General features: G+C 36.3%; 1 protein-coding gene across 13 annotated transcripts in view; it reads right to left on the reverse strand.

Annotated features, from left to right (window-relative positions):
- Nucleotides 1-19,300, reverse strand: part of LOC123702480 (zinc finger protein 652-like) — an 83,120-nt gene that overhangs the window by 43,590 nt on the left and 20,230 nt on the right. Inside the window, exon 6 of one of the 13 annotated variants that reach the window (XM_045650248.1) lies at nucleotides 3,404-4,731. The exons of 10 other annotated variants lie outside the window; for them this stretch is intronic. In XM_045650248.1, the coding sequence (XP_045506204.1) occupies nucleotides 4,151-4,731 (581 nt within the window). In that variant the 3' untranslated portion in view covers nucleotides 3,404-4,150. Of the gene's footprint in view, nucleotides 1-3,403; nucleotides 4,732-6,994; nucleotides 7,930-11,171; nucleotides 12,122-19,300 lie in introns of those variants that run through there. 2 more of the 13 variants (XM_045650252.1, XM_045650249.1) reach the window with 2 other exon arrangements.

Below are 19,300 nucleotides of genomic sequence, written 5' to 3' on the forward strand. Positions count from 1 at the left end.
AAAACTGAAATGCGTGTCGGAGAAATCGCTTTCAGCCAAACTTTATGGAACATCTCCCCTTAAACCACGCCGATTCCGCGAAGAGCTTGTAAAAGCTATAATACCCCAATACAGAGGACCGATGCCCCACCAGATACCACAGCAGATTCAGGTGATGCCAATTCACGAAAATGACGAAAATAATCGCATTGCGTGCCGGCCACGATTAACTGGTGGTCATTATCCTGAGCGAGGTGCTTCTTCTAGAGCTCGATGCAAGTGGTGTGCTCAGAAAAAAGTTTTGACAAGGACAACATGGCGCTGTGATGTCTGCAAAGTAGCTCTATGTATTGAGTTCTGTTTTAAACAGTACCACACCTAAAATTGCGTATGTCATTCCTGTCACAATGTCAATAATTAACTGTCACAAATTGTCATTGATTGTTACAAATTATCATTAACAAATTATCATCAGCAAACCATGCCCCTGCAAAAAACTTATATCTGAGCGGTTAGAGGAAAAACCTATATTGAAGGATTTTTATCTAGTTTATGGTAGCAGGATAAACTCCTGCTAACGATCCCTTAAATTTCCGTCAGCAAATTTTTTGATGCCCTGTATTAATATAGTTACATATATATAGTTCAGGATACATCGCCCATATTTGCAAGTTACTACTATCAAGCTGATTTTCCGTTTGTAGCTTTATTTTGATGAGACACCGAATAATTTCGTGTACGAAACTCTCGATTGTGGTAGCTAACAGAGATAACAAGTATAAAATTTTTTGATTTGATGGTGTTTTAGTACCTATTTAAAATATAAAAAAATCTTAACAAATAATGTCTTTTTTTATACATTACCTCATTTTTTATAAAATAAAAAAAAAAAATAATTTGAAATAAATACCTAAATAAAATTGAAATAATATGTAATGTAATGAAGAAATAAAAATGTAAGCATACTAATCATATGTTATACCGCCCTTGGGTACTGAGTGTGCCCTTGGCTTTATTTCTCCATACACCAAATTATCACTAGGACACTATAGTACCCAGTCTCAGAGGTGTACATTTTTATGAATTTACACCCTTTTCAATGGTCCTAAGGTTTATTTTAGCATTTCTTTAGCTAGGAGACATATTGTAGTGTCCAACAACCTAACTACTACTGTTGCACTCATACTAAAGTCAGCCGTACAGAAGTCCGAAAGAAGAGCAATGGCGGGAGCATTCTTTCAAGCTAGCTGTTATTTTCAAATGCTTTTTTTTTCTATTATTAAATTATACTAGCAATATATTTGTGACATAAAAATATTAAGAAATGTATTCAGTTTCAGAGATTTCATATATTTTTGATCTATAGTCAGTGCCAATAATACAAGGAGCGTTCAAAAATGTATCTTTCAACTTAAGTACGTCTCTTGCGGGTGAGAGAAAAAAGGGTCAAAAACAAAACGTAATAATTTCATATTTTATTCGAATAAGACTTGTTTCTTACATAATGTAACATAATAGGCACTAACGATACTTATAAGAATAAAAACATATAGATCCATGCGACCAAATTCGTACTAAATCAATTGAAACGCAAATACTTCACTGCGCAAAGGAAATAATAAAGAAACAATGGTAACCTTTGATGATACTGAGTACCGGGGTAAGGACATGGCAGAAGCGTTTGCTAAGCATTTCAAATCAGTGTTTTTAACTAATTCACCAAAACTGGACTTTGACTTTGCTAATTCTAAGGCTAGGTCCAGTTCACGTTTCTTCGATATAAAGGTTTTAAATAAAGATATAATCAGTCGATGTATAAAAAAATTAAAATCTAACGCTTCTCCTGGACCTGACATGATACCTGCTTATATCATTAAGGGTCTTGTGGAATACCTAATTGAACCTATAATGCACATATTCAATCTTATTCTGATGAAAGGTGTATACCCTACACTATGGAAGAAATCGCGAGTTATTCCGATTCCTAAATCAGGTAGTAGAACCAAAGTTGAAAATTATAGACCAGTGGCGATTTTATGTTCACTAGCCAAGGTATTTGAGATGTGTTTGCATTCTCAAATGCTACATGAATGCAAGCCATACATCTCTCCTCTTCAGCATGCTTTTTTACCACGCAGGTCGGTCGCTACAAATCTCATTTCACTTGTTGAGACATTATCACGTGAAATGGATAAACAGAATCAAGTCGATGTTATTTATCTCGATTTCCGCAAAGCTTTTGACCGTGTTGATAATGATGTACTGTTGTTGAAGTTAGCAGATCATGGATGTGGCCCGACTTTGCTCAAGCTGTTTTCTAATTATCTTAGGGATCGGAAACAATTTGTAAAATATGGCCCGTATATTTCAGAGTCTTATTCTACTCGATCTGGTATAAGTCAAGGATCAAATCTTGGTCCTTTGCTGTTTTTATTACTGATAAACGATTTACCGGATGTAATTGAAAAGTCGGATATCTTACTCTTTGCCGATGATGTTAAAATATTTAAAGTCATTAAATCGGATGAAGATTACTGCCGCTTGCAAACAGACGTAGATGCAGTTTATATGTGGAGTGTGGAGAACAAACTACACTTTAATATTGACAAGTGTGAATTTATGACATTTAGTCGTTCAGCCTATATACGGAACTATGTTTATAGTTTAGGACAGGATCGAATATCGCGTGTGATTAAAGTGCGCGACTTAGGTATCACATTCGTGCCTCATCTTTCATTTCATGAGCATATTCACAATGTTTCTAACGCTGCATACAAACGTTTAGGATTCTTACTGCGCAACTCTGTCGGACTTTCAGATAGCGCTATTAGAGTTCTCTACTCGGCACTTGTTAGGAGTATTCTAGAGACGAATTCCGTTGTCTGGAGTCCCTACGAGAAAAAATATATCCTTATGTTGGAGCAGGTGCAAAAGAAATTCTTAAGGTCCTTGTATGCAAGAAGTTATAATTATTACCCATATCTGTATCCCACAAAATTCTTGCTGGGTAGTTTGGGTTATAACTCGCTGGAACTTCGTAGAAGTCTATCAACTGTTAAATTTGCTCTTAACGTTTTATACAATAAAATAGATTCTAATGATTTATTAGAAATGCTCTTACGGCTAAATGTGCCTGATAATTATACACGGGCTAGAAGCCACCAACTGTTGGCTGCTTGGCGCACACGCACGGTTCAACGCCAGCAGTCTCCGGTGCCTCGCATGCTTTCGCTGCTGAACTCAATCCTCAATTCTGCACCAGTATATGATTTGTTTGTGTCAGGGATGGGAATGATAGGTGAAGAATGTAAGAGGTACCTAGAACTAAGGTTATAGTGATAAGTTTAGAATTAAGTTTAATATATGTATGGTTTGGCGTATGCCGTAAATAAATAAATAAATAAATAAATAAATAAATAAATATGACGGAATTTTCTACAATTTTTTGACTTTGTACTCTAATAAAATTTTAAATGGCAATTGTAATGGCTGAAAAGGTTAATTATTATGTAGCCTACTAAATAGTGAACAAAATAAATATAAGATCAATCGTGTTTGCCAACGCTTTGAGGTCATAAATACAGATTTTGTTGGACACGCGTCGTAGGCACCGCGACCGCTTCTAGACGCGGTGAATTGACTGTCCCACGCGCCTCGCGCCCGGTGTAGTAAACGGATAAGAAAGAAAAAACACCCATAAAATGCTACTGTATAAGGAAGGTTATATTTTAATAGTATGTGTATACGATAAAGTCAAATCCCGAAACACAATTTCTTCGCGGTAGGACTGGTTTATCTTAGGTTTGGCAAAAGGCATCGGGAAATCCTCGAAATAGATTTGAATTTCGCCCTTTGACTGAAGTCAGCAGCAGTCTCGGGCGTAAGCGAACGCAGCATAGGCATCGCACGCGCATAAGACGCCTCAACTAGAGAACGACTGACGAAAATTGTTTAGCAAAAGGCCGAAATATTACAATTATTTGAGCTTTGACAAAGTCATTATGCCATACCTGAGGTCTGACCAGTCCAACCTACGAGTGCTCGAGCTTCAGAGTTTGACTATAACCTATACATGAAAATATTAACAATGAAAACACTGTCGTTGCCAACCAAACACTTCTGCCCGTTATTTTAAACAAACTTCCAACAATTCCGAAAATCACAAAACCGACTAAAACACGACCTCCGGGTGATATTTCGTCATATGATAGTTCAAACTGGCCTTCTGAACAAACGCCTGACTGCAGACCTTGCACACTTTTTTTTTATCCCCCGTATGAATCTTCTCATGAAGGACCAGGGTAGCTCTCCTCAAAAATGCCTTTTTACAGAACCTGCACTGGTAATCCTTCACCGTTTTGTGTTTATACTGGTGCCTTTTCAAATTCTTCAGGTCGTACGTCTCAAAATCGCACGAATCGCATATATATTTCTGGCCCATCATGTGGAATCCATTGATATGCTTTCTCAGTTGCAACTTAGAGTTGAATGAAGCTTGGCACGCGGAGCAATGTAACCTATCGTCTATGTTGTGCACGTTTAGTTTGTGGGTCACAAACTGCGTCGAGGTCATGATTTCCATTTTGCATATATTACACTTGTATTGATGCAGTTTGTAGTGCACAATTTTCATGTGATATGTGAGACCTTTCTTTGTGACGTATAGCTTGTCACATTTCTTGCAGCGTAGCTTTTCATCTTCGATCGCATAGTCGCACGGTCGTAGGCGGAATTTTGCCTTCGGCACCGCGCCTAAAAGAAAAAATATCATTTACTATTTGTTCTAGCACGATCGCTAACAACTTCTATGGGATATTTCTTTAGAGGCATGTCTTCTGTCTTGCTGTTTGTCCCACAACAGGTCTATTAGATTTCGAGACATTTTGTACACAATTGTCTTTTATGTTTTATTTCTTGAACAGGTCGAATTAGTTCTTGAGCCTTGAGCCAATATAATACACTTCTTTTGGGTGTTTCGTAAATGCATCCGATAAAGTCGAGTGCTTTCTATTTCGAACCATCGTCGTTTTTTAGAGTACATACACTAGTTGCGCTTCGCGGTTTCACCCGCGTGGCTATGCTCCTGTTAGGTTAGGCAAGACAAAAATTCTAAAAGCCCATATTTTTGACTTCAGTATTTATTGTAGACTAGCGACCCGCACCGGATTCGCACGGGTGCAATGGCGGCCGGCCGGTACCGCCGCAAACGCTACGTCCCGCAATTTTTAAATATGTAATATCTTCGAAAATATTCACTTAAATCATACGGTGTAAAGGGCCATATAGATCTATATTAAATGAACAATGTATTCAAGGTATTTAATTGGTTAAGGATTAATGCTGTATTGGTTAAAATCGCTTCGAAAATTAGCCATTATTTGTCGTAAAAAGTAAATGACAAAAAAAAGTTATTGTGGGTTATCCATAAGAGATACACATATACCATCGCGGTCTTTTCTGTAGACCTTTTCAATGTGTATAATATTTAGTACATTATTTTGATAAAACTCGTAGGGTTCAGCCTGCGTTTGCAATGTAAGCGGAAAGAATGTAATTATTTACGACATCACATTAGAAAACTCAAAAATAACAGTACTTCTCCACTATTTATTAGATGTTATTATACATAATATTATTATCTATACATATAATAAATCTGTAGAAGGGTCAATTCTGTACATTGAAAATATTGAAAAAATAAATAGCAGGGGGTGTTACTGGATCGATACCAAACCCAAATATGTGATTAAAAAAATTTTTGTCTGTCTGTCTGTCTGTCTGTCTGTATGTGAAGGCATCACGTGAAAACTAGCGGTTCGATTTCGATGAAACTTGGTATAATTATACCTTATTATCCTGGGCGTAAAATAGGATACTTTTTATCCTGGAAAAATACGTAGAAAAAAATTAATCTTAATTTTTCAGTTTTATCCATAGACGTTGTTCCGTAGAACCGCGAACACACGTTGCGTATTATTATAGGCCTAGCCGTATTTGGGAATTGGGTCCAATAGATATTTATAAGATGTTATTGACAGAGGTACTCAAAATGGAGAAATAACCATCCACGCGAAGACCGACATCCGCGCGGACGGAGTCGCGGGCGGAAGCTAGTACATAATATAAACCTTTCTCTTGAATCACTCTATCTATTTAAAAAACCGCATCAAAATCCGTTGCGTAGTTTCAAAGATTTAAGCGTACAAAGGGACATAGGGACAGCGAAAGCGACTTTGTTTTATACTATGTAGTGATTACGCCCCAAATATTAAAAGAAAAATATTCAATGTACAATTTTGACTTTTCTACTAATTTATTATAATAAGTATGTATAGATAAAGCTGTGAGGTCGATTTCGTCTTAATTTTTATAGCAAACCTTCGTGCCACTCTTTGTCTATAGCTTTCTGAATATACAAAAACACCGATGAACAGTATTCTCTATCTTCTAGTGACTTTCGAACACTTTAAACTACTCTATGAGCCTGTTAATCAAATGAAATGAAAATGTGAATCGCTTGAGTCTTTTAAAAATATGGTACAGAATCATTATTTGCAAACCTGCCAATTTTCTGTGCTGTTGTTCTTTTTTGTGTTTTATTTTTAATGTTTTGATATTTTTCGTTTATTTTGATTTGTATGTTTTTTGTGTTAATTTATTTGCTTTTTATGTGATTTATTTTTCTTTTATATGTACACTATCTTCCCAAATTTGCAACTGTTAACTTTATGCTTGGTACTGGTTGCTTGGAAGAAATTGCTATTTATCAATAAAACCGCCAATTGCTTCTGATATCCTAGTATTGTAAAATTAAAAATTGTGTGCAATAAAGAATATATAACTATAACTGTCCAATAGTGAAATGTTCCTGTCTGAAGCCAAAGAGATGATCTGGAATAGCATTGTTAACTGCAAGCCGGGAAAGCATTCTAGATAGCAAAATAGAGAAAAACTCAGACTAGTAATAATCCAATGTCAAGAAAATAACGATATATAGAAATACGAATAAGATGTTATAGTCAAATCCCGAAACACAATTTCTTCGCGGAAGGACTGGTTTATGGTTTGGCAAAAGGCATCGGCAAATCCTAGAAATAGTTGCCAAAAAGACGCCTCAGCTAGACAACGACTGACGAAAATTGTTTAGCAAAAGGCCGAAATATTACAATTATTTGAGCTTTGACAAAGTCATTTGCCATACCTGAGGTTTGACCTGTCCAACCTACGAGTGCTCGAGCTTCAGAGTTTGACTATAACCTATATGAATGAAATGAAAATATTAACAATGAAAACACAGTCGTTGTCAACCAAACACTTCTACCCGTTATTTCAAGCAAACTTCCAACAATTCCGAAAATCATAGAACCGACTAAAACACGACTTCCGGGTGATATTTCTTCATATGATAGTTCAAACTGGCCTTCTGAACAAACGCCTGACTGCAGACCTTGCACACCTTTTTTTTATCCCCCGTATGAATCTTCTCATGGAGGACAAGGGTAGTTCTCCTCAAGAATGCCTTCTTACAGAACCTGCACTGGTAATCCTTCACCGTTTTGTGTTTATACTGGTGCTTTTTCAAATACCTCCGGTCGAAAGTCTCAAAATCGCACGAATCGCATTTATATTTCTGGCCCATCATGTGGAATCCATTGATATGCTTTCCCAGTTGCACCTTATTGTTGAATGAAGCTTGGCACGCGGAGCAATGTAACCTATCGTCTATGTTGTGCACGTTTAGTTTGTGGGTCACAAACTGCGTCGAGGTCATGATTTCCATTTTGCATATATTACACTTGTATTGATGCAGTTTGTAGTGCACAATTTTCATGTGACGTGTGAGACCATTCTTTGTGACGAATAGCTTGTCACATTTCTTGCAGCGTAGCTTTTTATCTTCGATCGCATAGTCGCATTGTCGTAGGCGGAATTTTACCTTCGGCAACGCGCCTAAAAGAAAAAAAATATCATTTACTATTTGTTCTAGCACGCTCGCTGACAACTTCTATGGGATATTTCTTTAGGGTCATGTCTTCTGTCTTGTTGTTTTTCCCACAATTGTTCTATTAGATTTCGAGACATTTTGTACACAATTGTCTTTTATGTTTTATTTCTTGCAGAGGTCAAATTAGTTCTAAATTACATAACATCACCTAGAGCCAATATAATAAACTTTTGGGTATTTCGTAAATGCATCCAATAAAGTCGAGTGCTTTCTACTTCGAACCATCGCCGTTTTTTAGAGTACATACACGAGTTGCGCTTCGCGGTTTCACGCGCGAAGTTATGCTCCTGTTAGGTTAGGCAAGATAAAAATTCAAAAAACCATATATTTACTTCAGTATTTATTGTAGATCACGCCCCAAATACACCACTATTTTTTAATCAGTACAAAAACTTTAAGGACATGTTAGCGAATACTTTATTATCATTTATATGATGTAAGAATTACATTATATCGATAAATAGCAAAGATATAATCATTTGTTTATTTAAGAAAGTCTCACTAAAATCATAGACACATTGCAGAGTTCATTCACTTATTCACTGATAGTATTACCTAACCTTGGGCAATAAAATGAAACAAGAGATGTAGTTACTAACTTTATTTATTTTAATTTCCTAAATTCAAATCTCCCCTTCATACTTCATCCGGGCTTAGGAGGTATGTAATTACAAAACAAACATCAAAATCGAATTTTGGCGTATTTAAGAAGTTAGAATCAGCTGTTTTTACAATACCTAATCTGTATTGAAAGAAAAAAACGATTTTGGCGTGTTTAAGAAGTTAGAATCAGCTGTTTTTACAATACCTAACCTGTATTGAAAGAAAAAACGATTTTGGCGTGTTTAAGAAGTTAGAATCAGCTGGTAGGTATTTACAATTATCTTAACTAACCTTACAAGTATTTCAATAATAATTGTCCTTCAAAATGTCCACCACCATTATCAATACACAGACGTGCACGTTTTATTACTTAAATTGTTTTTAACGAGAGAAGTAGGTACGTTTTTTTGTCTTTTCACTTCATCCAATATGCGCTGTTTTAATTGTTCGACACTAACCGGCTCACTTTTGTTCACTTAATTTCACTCCACAAAAAGAAGTCCAAGGGTGTGAGATCAGGTGAGCGAGGAGGCTAAGCAGCAGGCCCGCCTCGACCGATCCACTGACTTCCAAACTCCGCTGTGAGAAATTCATGAACCGTAGCGTTATTCGACATTCGTACTACGTCGAGGATCCTCTTCAAAATATGCTAGTACATTACACGTTAACATTTTGTGACAACGCCTGCTGGTAAGCATTTACCACGGTTCGTACATTTGACGATCGATCGATCGATCGATCTGTACATAGGTACGTACTGCTGCACTCGCATTTTCTCCACTCAAAAAGAACGCACGAAGCATAAGTACATAATCCCGTGATATGAATTGATATGATATTGTACGAAAAAAAAGCAAGTTTTCACTTCCGCTAACAATTAGGCACTGTTTGTCGCAACGCGTTCGGCCTTCGGCGTTGGGGTGCGAAGTGCGAACTGCGACGCGGGCGCAGGCCACAGAGGGAAAGGGGTTGGCGGGGTGAAGGATGGCGAGCATCGACGCGAGTTTGCCGGAATTTATCAATGGAGCTGTGCAGCGGACCTATTCGAAATCGTACGCTAGAAAATTACAACATAATACCTAGTGTGGGTCATTGACTAAGAATAGGTTTAACAATTTTTACATATTTATGTGGACAATTTTGGGACATTTCTGTTTGTTAGTGTTTTTAATTATTTCTTACACAAATATGATTGGTTAAAGGTACTTAACACCCTGTAAATTTTTTTGTACTGATTAAAAAATAGTGGTGTATAAAAACAAAATATTCAATGTACAATTTTGACTTTACTACGAATTTCTTATAATAAGTATGTATATGTAGATAAAGCTGTGAGTTCGATTTCGTCTTAATTTTTATAGCAAACCTTCGTGCCTCTCTTTGTCGAAAGCTTGCCGAATATCCAAAAACGCCGATGAACAGTGTTCCCTATCTTCTAGTGACTTTCGAACACTTTCAACTACTCTATGAGCCTGTTGATCAAATGAAATGAAAATGAGTCTTTTAAAAATATGGTAACGAATCATTATTTGCAAACCTGCCAATTTTTAATGTTTTGATATTTTTCGTTTATTTTGATTTGTATGTTTTTTGTGTTAATTTATTTGCTTTTTATGTGATTTATTTTTCTTTTATATGTACACTATCTCTCCAAATTTGCAACTGTAAACTTTATGCTTGGTACTGGTTGCTTGGAAGAAATTGCTATTTAGCAATAAAACCGCCAATTGCTTCTGATATCCTGGCATTGTAAAATTGAAAATTGTGTGCAATAGAGAATATCACTACAACTGTTCAATAGTGGAATGTTCCTGTCTGAAGCCAAATTGATTATCTGGAATAGCATTGTTGACTGCAAGCCAGGTAAGCATTCTAGATACCAAAATAGAGAATAAGCATTCTAGATAGGAAAACTCAGACTAGTAATAATCCAATGACAAGAAAATAACAGAGAGATGTGAGACGTGAGAGGTATTAGATGTTAATTTATAATTTTAATAGCCAGTACTTTAAAAATTACACTTGGAAAAATCTATGTAGATAATAACACAGAGAATTCTCCCTCTTATAACATTGACCGCCCCCTTGGTTGCGGTGACAGTGGTTGACAAGTGAGCGTAACACCGAGGGGTTCTGGGTTCGATTACCGGTGGAGACGAAGAAAAAAAATGTCTCGGTCTGGCAGGACACAGAAGGCTGAGCACCTACTTGACCCTAAAGAAAATCGATCAGTGAAACAGTTGTATACTGCATCTGCCCTTTACTCCACATGGGACCTTTCTTTTTTTTTATAAACATAAGGCACTTATAAATTAATGTTTAGAAGTTTATATTGCATAAGTATATGACGCATTTCATCTTTTCAGATCAAATACAAAAAAAAAATATCTCTGAGAAAACAATTTCCTAATATGTAAAACACTTACATCTATCTTAGATATTAAAACCAATTTAATACCTAATAAAAAAGAAAAAAACACCCATATGCTATTGTATAACAAAGGTTATATTTCAATAAAATGTGTATATGATATAGTCAAATCCCGAAGCACAATTTCTTCGCGGAAGGACTGATTTATCTTAGGTTTGGCAAAAGCCATCGGGCAATCCTTGAAACATATTTGAATTTCACCCTTTGACTCAAGTCAGCAGCAGTCTCGGGCGTAAGCGAACGCAGCATAGGCATCGCACGCGCATAAGACGCCTCAACTAGAGAACGACTGACGAAAATTGTTTAGCAAAAGGCCGAAATATTACAATTATTTGAGCTTTGACAAAGTCATTATGCCATACCTGAGGTTTGACCAGTCCAACCTACGAGTGCTCGAGCTTCAGAGTTTGACTATAACCTATACATGAAAATATTAACAATGAAAACACTGTCGTTGCCAACCAAACACTTCTGCCCGTTATTTTAAACAAACTTCAACAATTCCGAAAATCACAAAACCGACTAAAACACGACTTCCGGGTGATATTTCGTCATATGATAGTTCAAACTGGCCTTCTGAACAAACGCCTGACTGCAGACCTTGCAAACTTTTTTTTTATCCCCCGTATGAATCTTCTCATGAAGGACCAGGGTTCTTCTCCTCAAAAATGCCTTTTTACAGAACCTGCACTGGTAATCCTTCACCGTTTTGTGTTTATACTCGTGGTTCTCCAAACTTCTATAGTTGTACGTCTCAAAATCGCACGAAGGACACTTATATTTCCTGCCCATCATGTGGAATCCATTCATATGATCTCCCAGTTGCCTCTTAGAATTGAATATAGCTTGGCACGCGGAGCAATGTAACCTATCGTCTATATTGTGCACGTTTAGTTTGTGGGTCACAAACTGCGTCGAGGTCATGATTTCCATTTTGCATATATTACACTTGTATTTAGGCAGTTTGTAGTGCACACTTTTCATATGATAACTGAGCGAGCTCTTTGTGACGAATAGCTTGTCGCATTTTTTGCAGCGTAGCTTTTCATCTTCGATCGCATAGTCGCACGGTTGTAGGCGGAATTTTGCCTTCGGCACCGCGCCTAGAAGATAAAAATATCATTTACTATTTGTTCTAGCACGTTCGCTGACAACTTCTAGGGGGGAATTTCTTTAGAGGGAGGTTTTTTCTTTTGTCTTCTGTCTCGTTGTTTGTCTCACAATAGGTCTATTAGATTTCGAGACATTTTGTACACAATTGTCTTATATGTTTTATTTCTAGAACAGGTCGAAAAGTTCTAAAAAACTTAAGGCTGCAGTCAAGCAAAATTGCGTTTTAACAAGTTATTTGACAATTTTTTCCCGGCTAATGAAATGATAAACTGATTTTTTTTCTTGTTTATCAATGAGTGTTATGTACGTAATGCGCGTGAATTTTTCACATTTACAAAGTTACTTTATGTTTCCTTAATCAGGCATTCAAGATAAGTCTCTCGCCCCCAAAGAAATTTCGCGCTAAGTTTGTGCACTCACTACGTTGCAATTGCAACCGATTACAATTTACAAATTTTGATCAGCACATAAATATACTTATACAGTCGTTATTCAAACCTGCTGAATACAATTGCCGAAAAACTTTTGTTTTTCCTAATTAGAACGTCATAAATTCATTAAATTTCCCATTTTTTGCCTTACAAAAAAGTATTGATAGAAACTGCTAAAAGTAATTTTTCCATTAATTTATTCAAGTTGGTTGAAGACCAATGAGTATTAATCCTTTAAATTTTTTTTTGAATGTTGATAAAAAAATATTTAAAATTATTAGGAAAAATCTTAGCGAATATCTTTAGTCGCGGTCTAGGACATTCATACAGACAAACAGACAAAAATTCTATAAACCATATATTTGACTTCGGTATCTATTGAAGATCACGCCCCAAGTATTCCTATAAAAAATACAGTACAGTATGTACAGTTTTGACTATTCTACGATTTTATTATAATACACACCCCGTATATACAGTATAGACACACCCCGGACACTCCATACAAAATTACCGTTTTGACAGTCACGCTGTAGAGATTGCAAATGTGTGTGTTAACGCTTTATGGTTGGCAAATTTGTGGCACAGTTGACAGATATATATACGTACATACCAGTGGCGTGCCTAGGGTGTAAGGACTGGGCAAGCCCAAATTTTTCGAAGTGTTTGCTGGGTACCCTTTTCTTGAATTAGGTATACACTGTGTTACTAAGTAGGTATGTTCGTTATAAAACTTATAAAAAATGTGAACATACCGAATCAAATCTTCTAAATGTTCACGCGCGCCCGCAAACAGTTGAGTCAAACGTTTACCATTACAATCATATTAAAATCTATATCTATAAATTATATAAAACTGTATGACATTATAATATTATAAAATTGTACAGATCATTTATATTCTAATTCAAAACGCCGATCTTTCTGAAGGAAATATTTTATAACATCGGAATAGAAGTAGGTACGTATGTGATTGTTTTAATTCAATTAACAGCTCTTTCTCAATGACAGTCATTGTTAATTCAGAAAGGCGTTCTTGGCCTTGTGTATTTCTTAAATACGTACCTACCTACCTATGAATTCGATTTAACGCTGAGAAAGCACGCTCCGTGGAAGAACTACTAGCAAGAATCGTAAATACTAAAATGTGTGCAAGTTTCATCAGAAGGCTTCTTCTAACCAATTCTCATTCATGAAATCGATTAATTCGTAAACATTACAATTAAAATTAGGTTTATGTGACTTACTGCACAAATCGGGAGTTGGTTTGATGAAGAAATTTATTGTTGTTTTACAGTAAAGTTTAATGATTTTACCTTTCCCCGCTGAGCACAAAGCAAACCATCACAATTTACAATACAATCTGTGTCGCGACACTTATTTTATCACAAAATTCGAAAAACTTAACCTAAATTACACCGGTATAATCACGCGCTAAACTATACTAACAATAATATTCACGACGTTCGTTCGCGCGACGCGCAATCGTAACTATCTTCACACTGTTAAAGCCCGGCTTTGTTGGGCATAGAAATTGCTATAGAATTCTATAGATAGGTATGTAGCTACTTCAACGAAATTTCATACGTTAGAAGAGATAAGCGCAAAGCCCGGTAAAAGCCCACGAGTGCAAGCGAGAAAACTATATGTCACTCAAGAAGAACACCGCACTGTTTATACAAAGTACGACCTTATTTAGATATTGATATATTAAGAAGAGCTGGAACGTCAACACATTTACACATTGCACATGTTAGGCCGGGAGATACTGACACAAAAATTCGGGTCATTTGTAACAGGATGGCGGTCTAGAAGGGTCTTAGTACGCAATGACAAAAAGAAAAATGATGGTCAGAACGCTGGTACCAGCGGACTACATCTTTTTTATGGACTATCGGTAAATTCTAAAATTTTTGTGTTACAAATCGTTTGACTTTCGCTATTTATACGACGAGTTCGACTAACGCCCACGCGACTAGTCCGCCGGTACCAGCGTTCTGACCATCATCCTTTTCTAAAAGTTATAATAATAAAGGACATCGGCCACTGCCCATACATACCAAGACCTGACTATGAAATGTCGCGACCATGATTAATATAGGGCTTAAATGGTTCGCCTAACCACCCTTAGCAATCCCACATTGTAAATATATTATTTGAAAGTGGTGGAGCTTAGAATTTATACATTATTTGCCATTTTTGAGGTTATGGCTACGTATATAATGAACATGGTTTAGAGTTATACCTACAGCCATAACTAAATTCTAATGGTAGACGACGTAGCCTATGTTATTTATTTGATTGTTATATAAGCCATTACAACACTGTAGTGACATATGTAATAAACAAAATCATGTTGAATGGATTTATGAGGATTCATCGTCACTTAGGTATTAACATTTACTTAAATACCGATTTCTCTGCGGTTTTGGTAGTTAAAATGTTGATAGGGAAAGCAATGCCCTGAAACAGTAAGCAGTCCACCAATGAGTACGTACTTATAATGGTACATAGCTATTTTTTTAACCATGCAAATAACAATAAAATATTTTAAACTGTTCTATCCATTCTATTGATGGCAGTATGGTCTCCAACTATTATTACATGGGTCTTCAAAACATAACTGGCGAAATGTGCGTGGTACTATTAAATAAGTATACCACTGCCAAAGCCTCTGTCATGACAAATGCAAAAGAAAAATAAAGGTGATTTTTAAATAAAACATGCATAGTAGTTTTATTAATTTATTCTATATCTTCTCTTACAACCACAGAATCTAAGAACTCAGCAGGAGCAGAAATGTTGGACTGGTATCTGGCCCATCCAAGGTACCATACTAATGTCATAGTATGCGCACAACATCCAACCGTTCGACGCCCTACCAAACAGTTGCAACAGTACTCAATTATTCCTTCTCTCCCCGATTTTCCATTTTCAATTAAAATATAAACATAATACTTCTTCCTAGATATAAATCTTGATTTGATTTTTCCTCGTATTAGAATATTATTGTCACTTCCTCTCAAATTATACTCCATTGCATTTATGCTTTCACTGGCTACCTCTATTCTGTAGCCACCATGAAATCGGATATGCTCTCCGTAATATGATCGCGCTTGCTTAATCTGGTATGTTCCTAAAGCAAATAGAATCAATTCATTCATCTCCATTCTAGGGAACGTTATTAAGTTATCCCTATCTGCTGTTATACTATTAAAGTCAGAAGACCTTCTATTCATATTAGTATTCTCTACCATTAGTGCCAAATTATTTTGTAGAAGCATCCGTTCTCTTAAAATGGTTAACATTTCCTCAGCATCATCTCTGTTTCTTAGGCGAACACCAAACCTGTTCAAAAGACTGGCTGCTATTGAAAAATCCTGCATCATCTGTGGCACAGTCTTGTTGAAATATTCATGTCGTAATAATTTGAAATCTCTCTTAAAATACCCATTAACTACTTCCACTACCCAACGACAAATAGTGACACACCTACTTTTATTTGCTTGAAGTGTTGTTAGTTGATGCTCGCCTTCCAGAAGTGTTTCTGGTATATAAGCTCTATAATTGCAGTCTTGTAACATGCCAACGGAGTCTCGGAAGCCCCTGTCTAAAATGAATATATCATCTGCTTGGAGATATGATCTGAGAGGAGAATCCTCATTTCTAATTAGAGATGTCATTATATCTGCATCTGAAGTGGTTGCCTTGAATGGACCAACACAGTCGACAATATATCCATCACATGCCACAATTAAAAATGGTTTCAGTAGATTTCTGTACTTATGTAAGGAGTATGTATCTTTCTGAAACATGTAGTTCGAACTTTTGTTTATGTAAATATAAGTACCATCACAAATCAAGATTACTTGTTCATTATTGTCATTATTATATATACCATTTGGCAAGAGCAAATTATGCTGTAGCAAATTCTCTCTTGAAATATGTGAGAGTCCTAGATGACTAGGAACAAAGTCTTGTACGAGCAATTCTCTTACTTTGTTCATTAATCTTTCCATTGTTCGACGGGGTACTCCTATCAGTTTTGAGATTCTGTCATCTGATTCCCCCGTCCTTAATTTCATTAATAATGTACCCAAGCCCAAAATACCTCTATGAGTATCTTGGATCCTGGGAACTTCATTAACTAATGCAATAAAATCTTGCTTGGATCTTCCAATCCAATAAAAAAATAAATTGTCATCTATCTCTTGAATAGTTTCTAAACTACTAAAGTCTAAATAAGTTTTTTCGGAAGCAACAAATGAGAACACATGTTCTATTTGCTGCACAGTAAAAGTTTTAATGCTGCTTGGCAAATCATACAGACTGTCCCAGTTATTGCCATATAAATGCTCTGCACAAACTCTTGCCAAAAGTGGTATATAAAACTTGTAGTTACCCAAGATAGTGGCTCTGAAAGAGTCAGAAATAGTATGCAAACTTGTATTGACACATCCAGCAAATAAACAATGAGAAGCTGTATTTGCAGCCCGTCTATAATTTTGTAGAATAATTTCTGCTACCGGTTGATCAGGTACGTTCGCATCTTCTTGCCTGTCTTCCTCAGCTTCTACATGATGTTCTATAACTTGGTTAGAAACATCTGGTTCCGGTCTTATTTCCTCAACAGGAGTCGATGATCTTAATCCTTCGATTTCTTGGGCTCGAAGTGCAGATCGTCTGCATTTCAGCCAGCAAGGATGACAAATACGTTGAGATGATATTATCTATAAAAGATACGACATTTTAGTATAAATTACTTTGTGATAACTTGAATTAATTATAATCCAAGACTATTGCTAGCTTTGTTTCTGGGCATATTACTGACCTGTCGTGGTGCAATCCTGGATTGAACAATATTGGCAATACTTCTGTCCAAATAAGAACCATTTTCTCTCAAGATAAGGTCACTTCGTCGCCTTAATATTGAGAGACCACATAGAACACACACTTGAGTGTGGCCTTGGTGAGAGGATCCAGCAACCTGCTGTTCACCACTGTCACGGGTTAACGCATCATTAACCTCACGCATTGCAATATCGTGACAAGCTTCACAAATGTAATCATCTTCAGTGATCTGGAAATAAGGAAACAAAAATCTTGTAGGTTAGTATTATATTCATAGAGCTGAAAGTAATCAATGATTCGATACATAGCAAAAAAAACTTACGATAATCGGATCGATCCAACTACTGATTAACGATATGATTCTGGAGTCAAGTTGCAGGACAATGAAGCGGCGAAGCGTATTAATGCAGATATTGCAATTAATACACTGCAAACGTCCATGAATGGGCCGTTGACTCGGGTTCATTGTAGCAAACGAGATGTTTCTCGGCACTCTGAACCGATTCACAAAGCGTTATCAGTGTCCAGGGGGCAATAGCAAATAGTCGTCAAATTAAAAAGATCAATCGGAGTCCGTAGTCAAAGCCAAGTCGCGAAAAACCACTAAAAACACAGGAAAAACGCTCAGAACACAACGACGCTAACAGCAAGCCAGCTACGCGTGTCATGTGTCATCTATTTAACCTGTGTGTCTAACCGGTAAAAAATAGGTTCCGTTTTACATATTTCAGGTATATTGTTAAATGTATGTATGGCAAAAAATATTTTTTTTAAATCTATAAATTATATCTTTCTTAGTGTTTTTTGCTATAAAATATAATAGGCGAAATAAAACAAAGAAATATATATTATTACTAGCGGTCCGCCCCGGCTTCGCCCGTGGTACATATTTATGTTTTCTCTACATAAGAACCATCCACGTACTTCAAGGAATATAATAAAAAAAGAATTATCGAAATCGGTTCAGCCGTTCTCGAGTTATGCGCTTACCAACACATTTTGCGATTCATTTTTATATATAAGATTCTTGTATTTTTTTTAAACGTAATCGCTTAATTAACCTTCGCTGCGCTGTGAAAACGAAACGCATACCACAGGTAAAAATGAAAGACGTTTGGATGCGTTCAAACAAGAAAAAATGTTATGAATTTGAGTTTATTTATTATTAATACATAACATTTTCCCGGCCCGAAAAAAATAAGTTAGACCCCGTTAGTAAAAGCACGCATAAATGACTATTTTTTGATACACCGATGATTAATGTTCGCATTCAGGTCCTATATGGCCATCCTCCTTTAAACTGAGTTTTAATAATCCATATCCTACAAATCATGCTATTTCGCAACGAACGTATTCCAGTAATATAACAAAAGCGGTGTCCGATGTGTAATTCTAGTGAACATCGCCTTTATACATGTCCGACGTTATTACAAATGCATCCTTATGAGCGAAGAAAAACTGTTGAAAACATGAAACTTTGCCTCAACTGCCTACATTATCACGAAGGAATGAAATGCTTTTCACAGATATTGTGTAAGCAATGTAATAAAAATCATAATACCCTTTTACATGACTGTTTCACGTCACAAAATATGACACCGGAAGCGTCACGTTCGAGGTTCCACGTGCCTCGTTCGAAACCTTTACGCCCACAACAAGAAAATATGAACACATTAGTATCCACTCCAGGTGACCCCAGGGAAATACCTATTACTAGCTACTGCAATTATCAAGGTTCAAGCAGCAGATGGATCTCACCTTAACACGAGAGCGCTTCTAGATCAGGACTCACAAATCTCAACTTTAAAAAATACCCCGTAAAAATGAATATATCAATGTAATCTTAATTTAAATAGCAACATCCAGTAGTTATGGGAAATGAAGGAA

The sequence above is a fragment of the Colias croceus genome, chromosome 23 (assembly GCF_905220415.1).
Source record: "Colias croceus chromosome 23, ilColCroc2.1".
In the NCBI taxonomy this organism is placed as follows: Eukaryota; Metazoa; Arthropoda; class Insecta; order Lepidoptera; family Pieridae; genus Colias; species Colias croceus.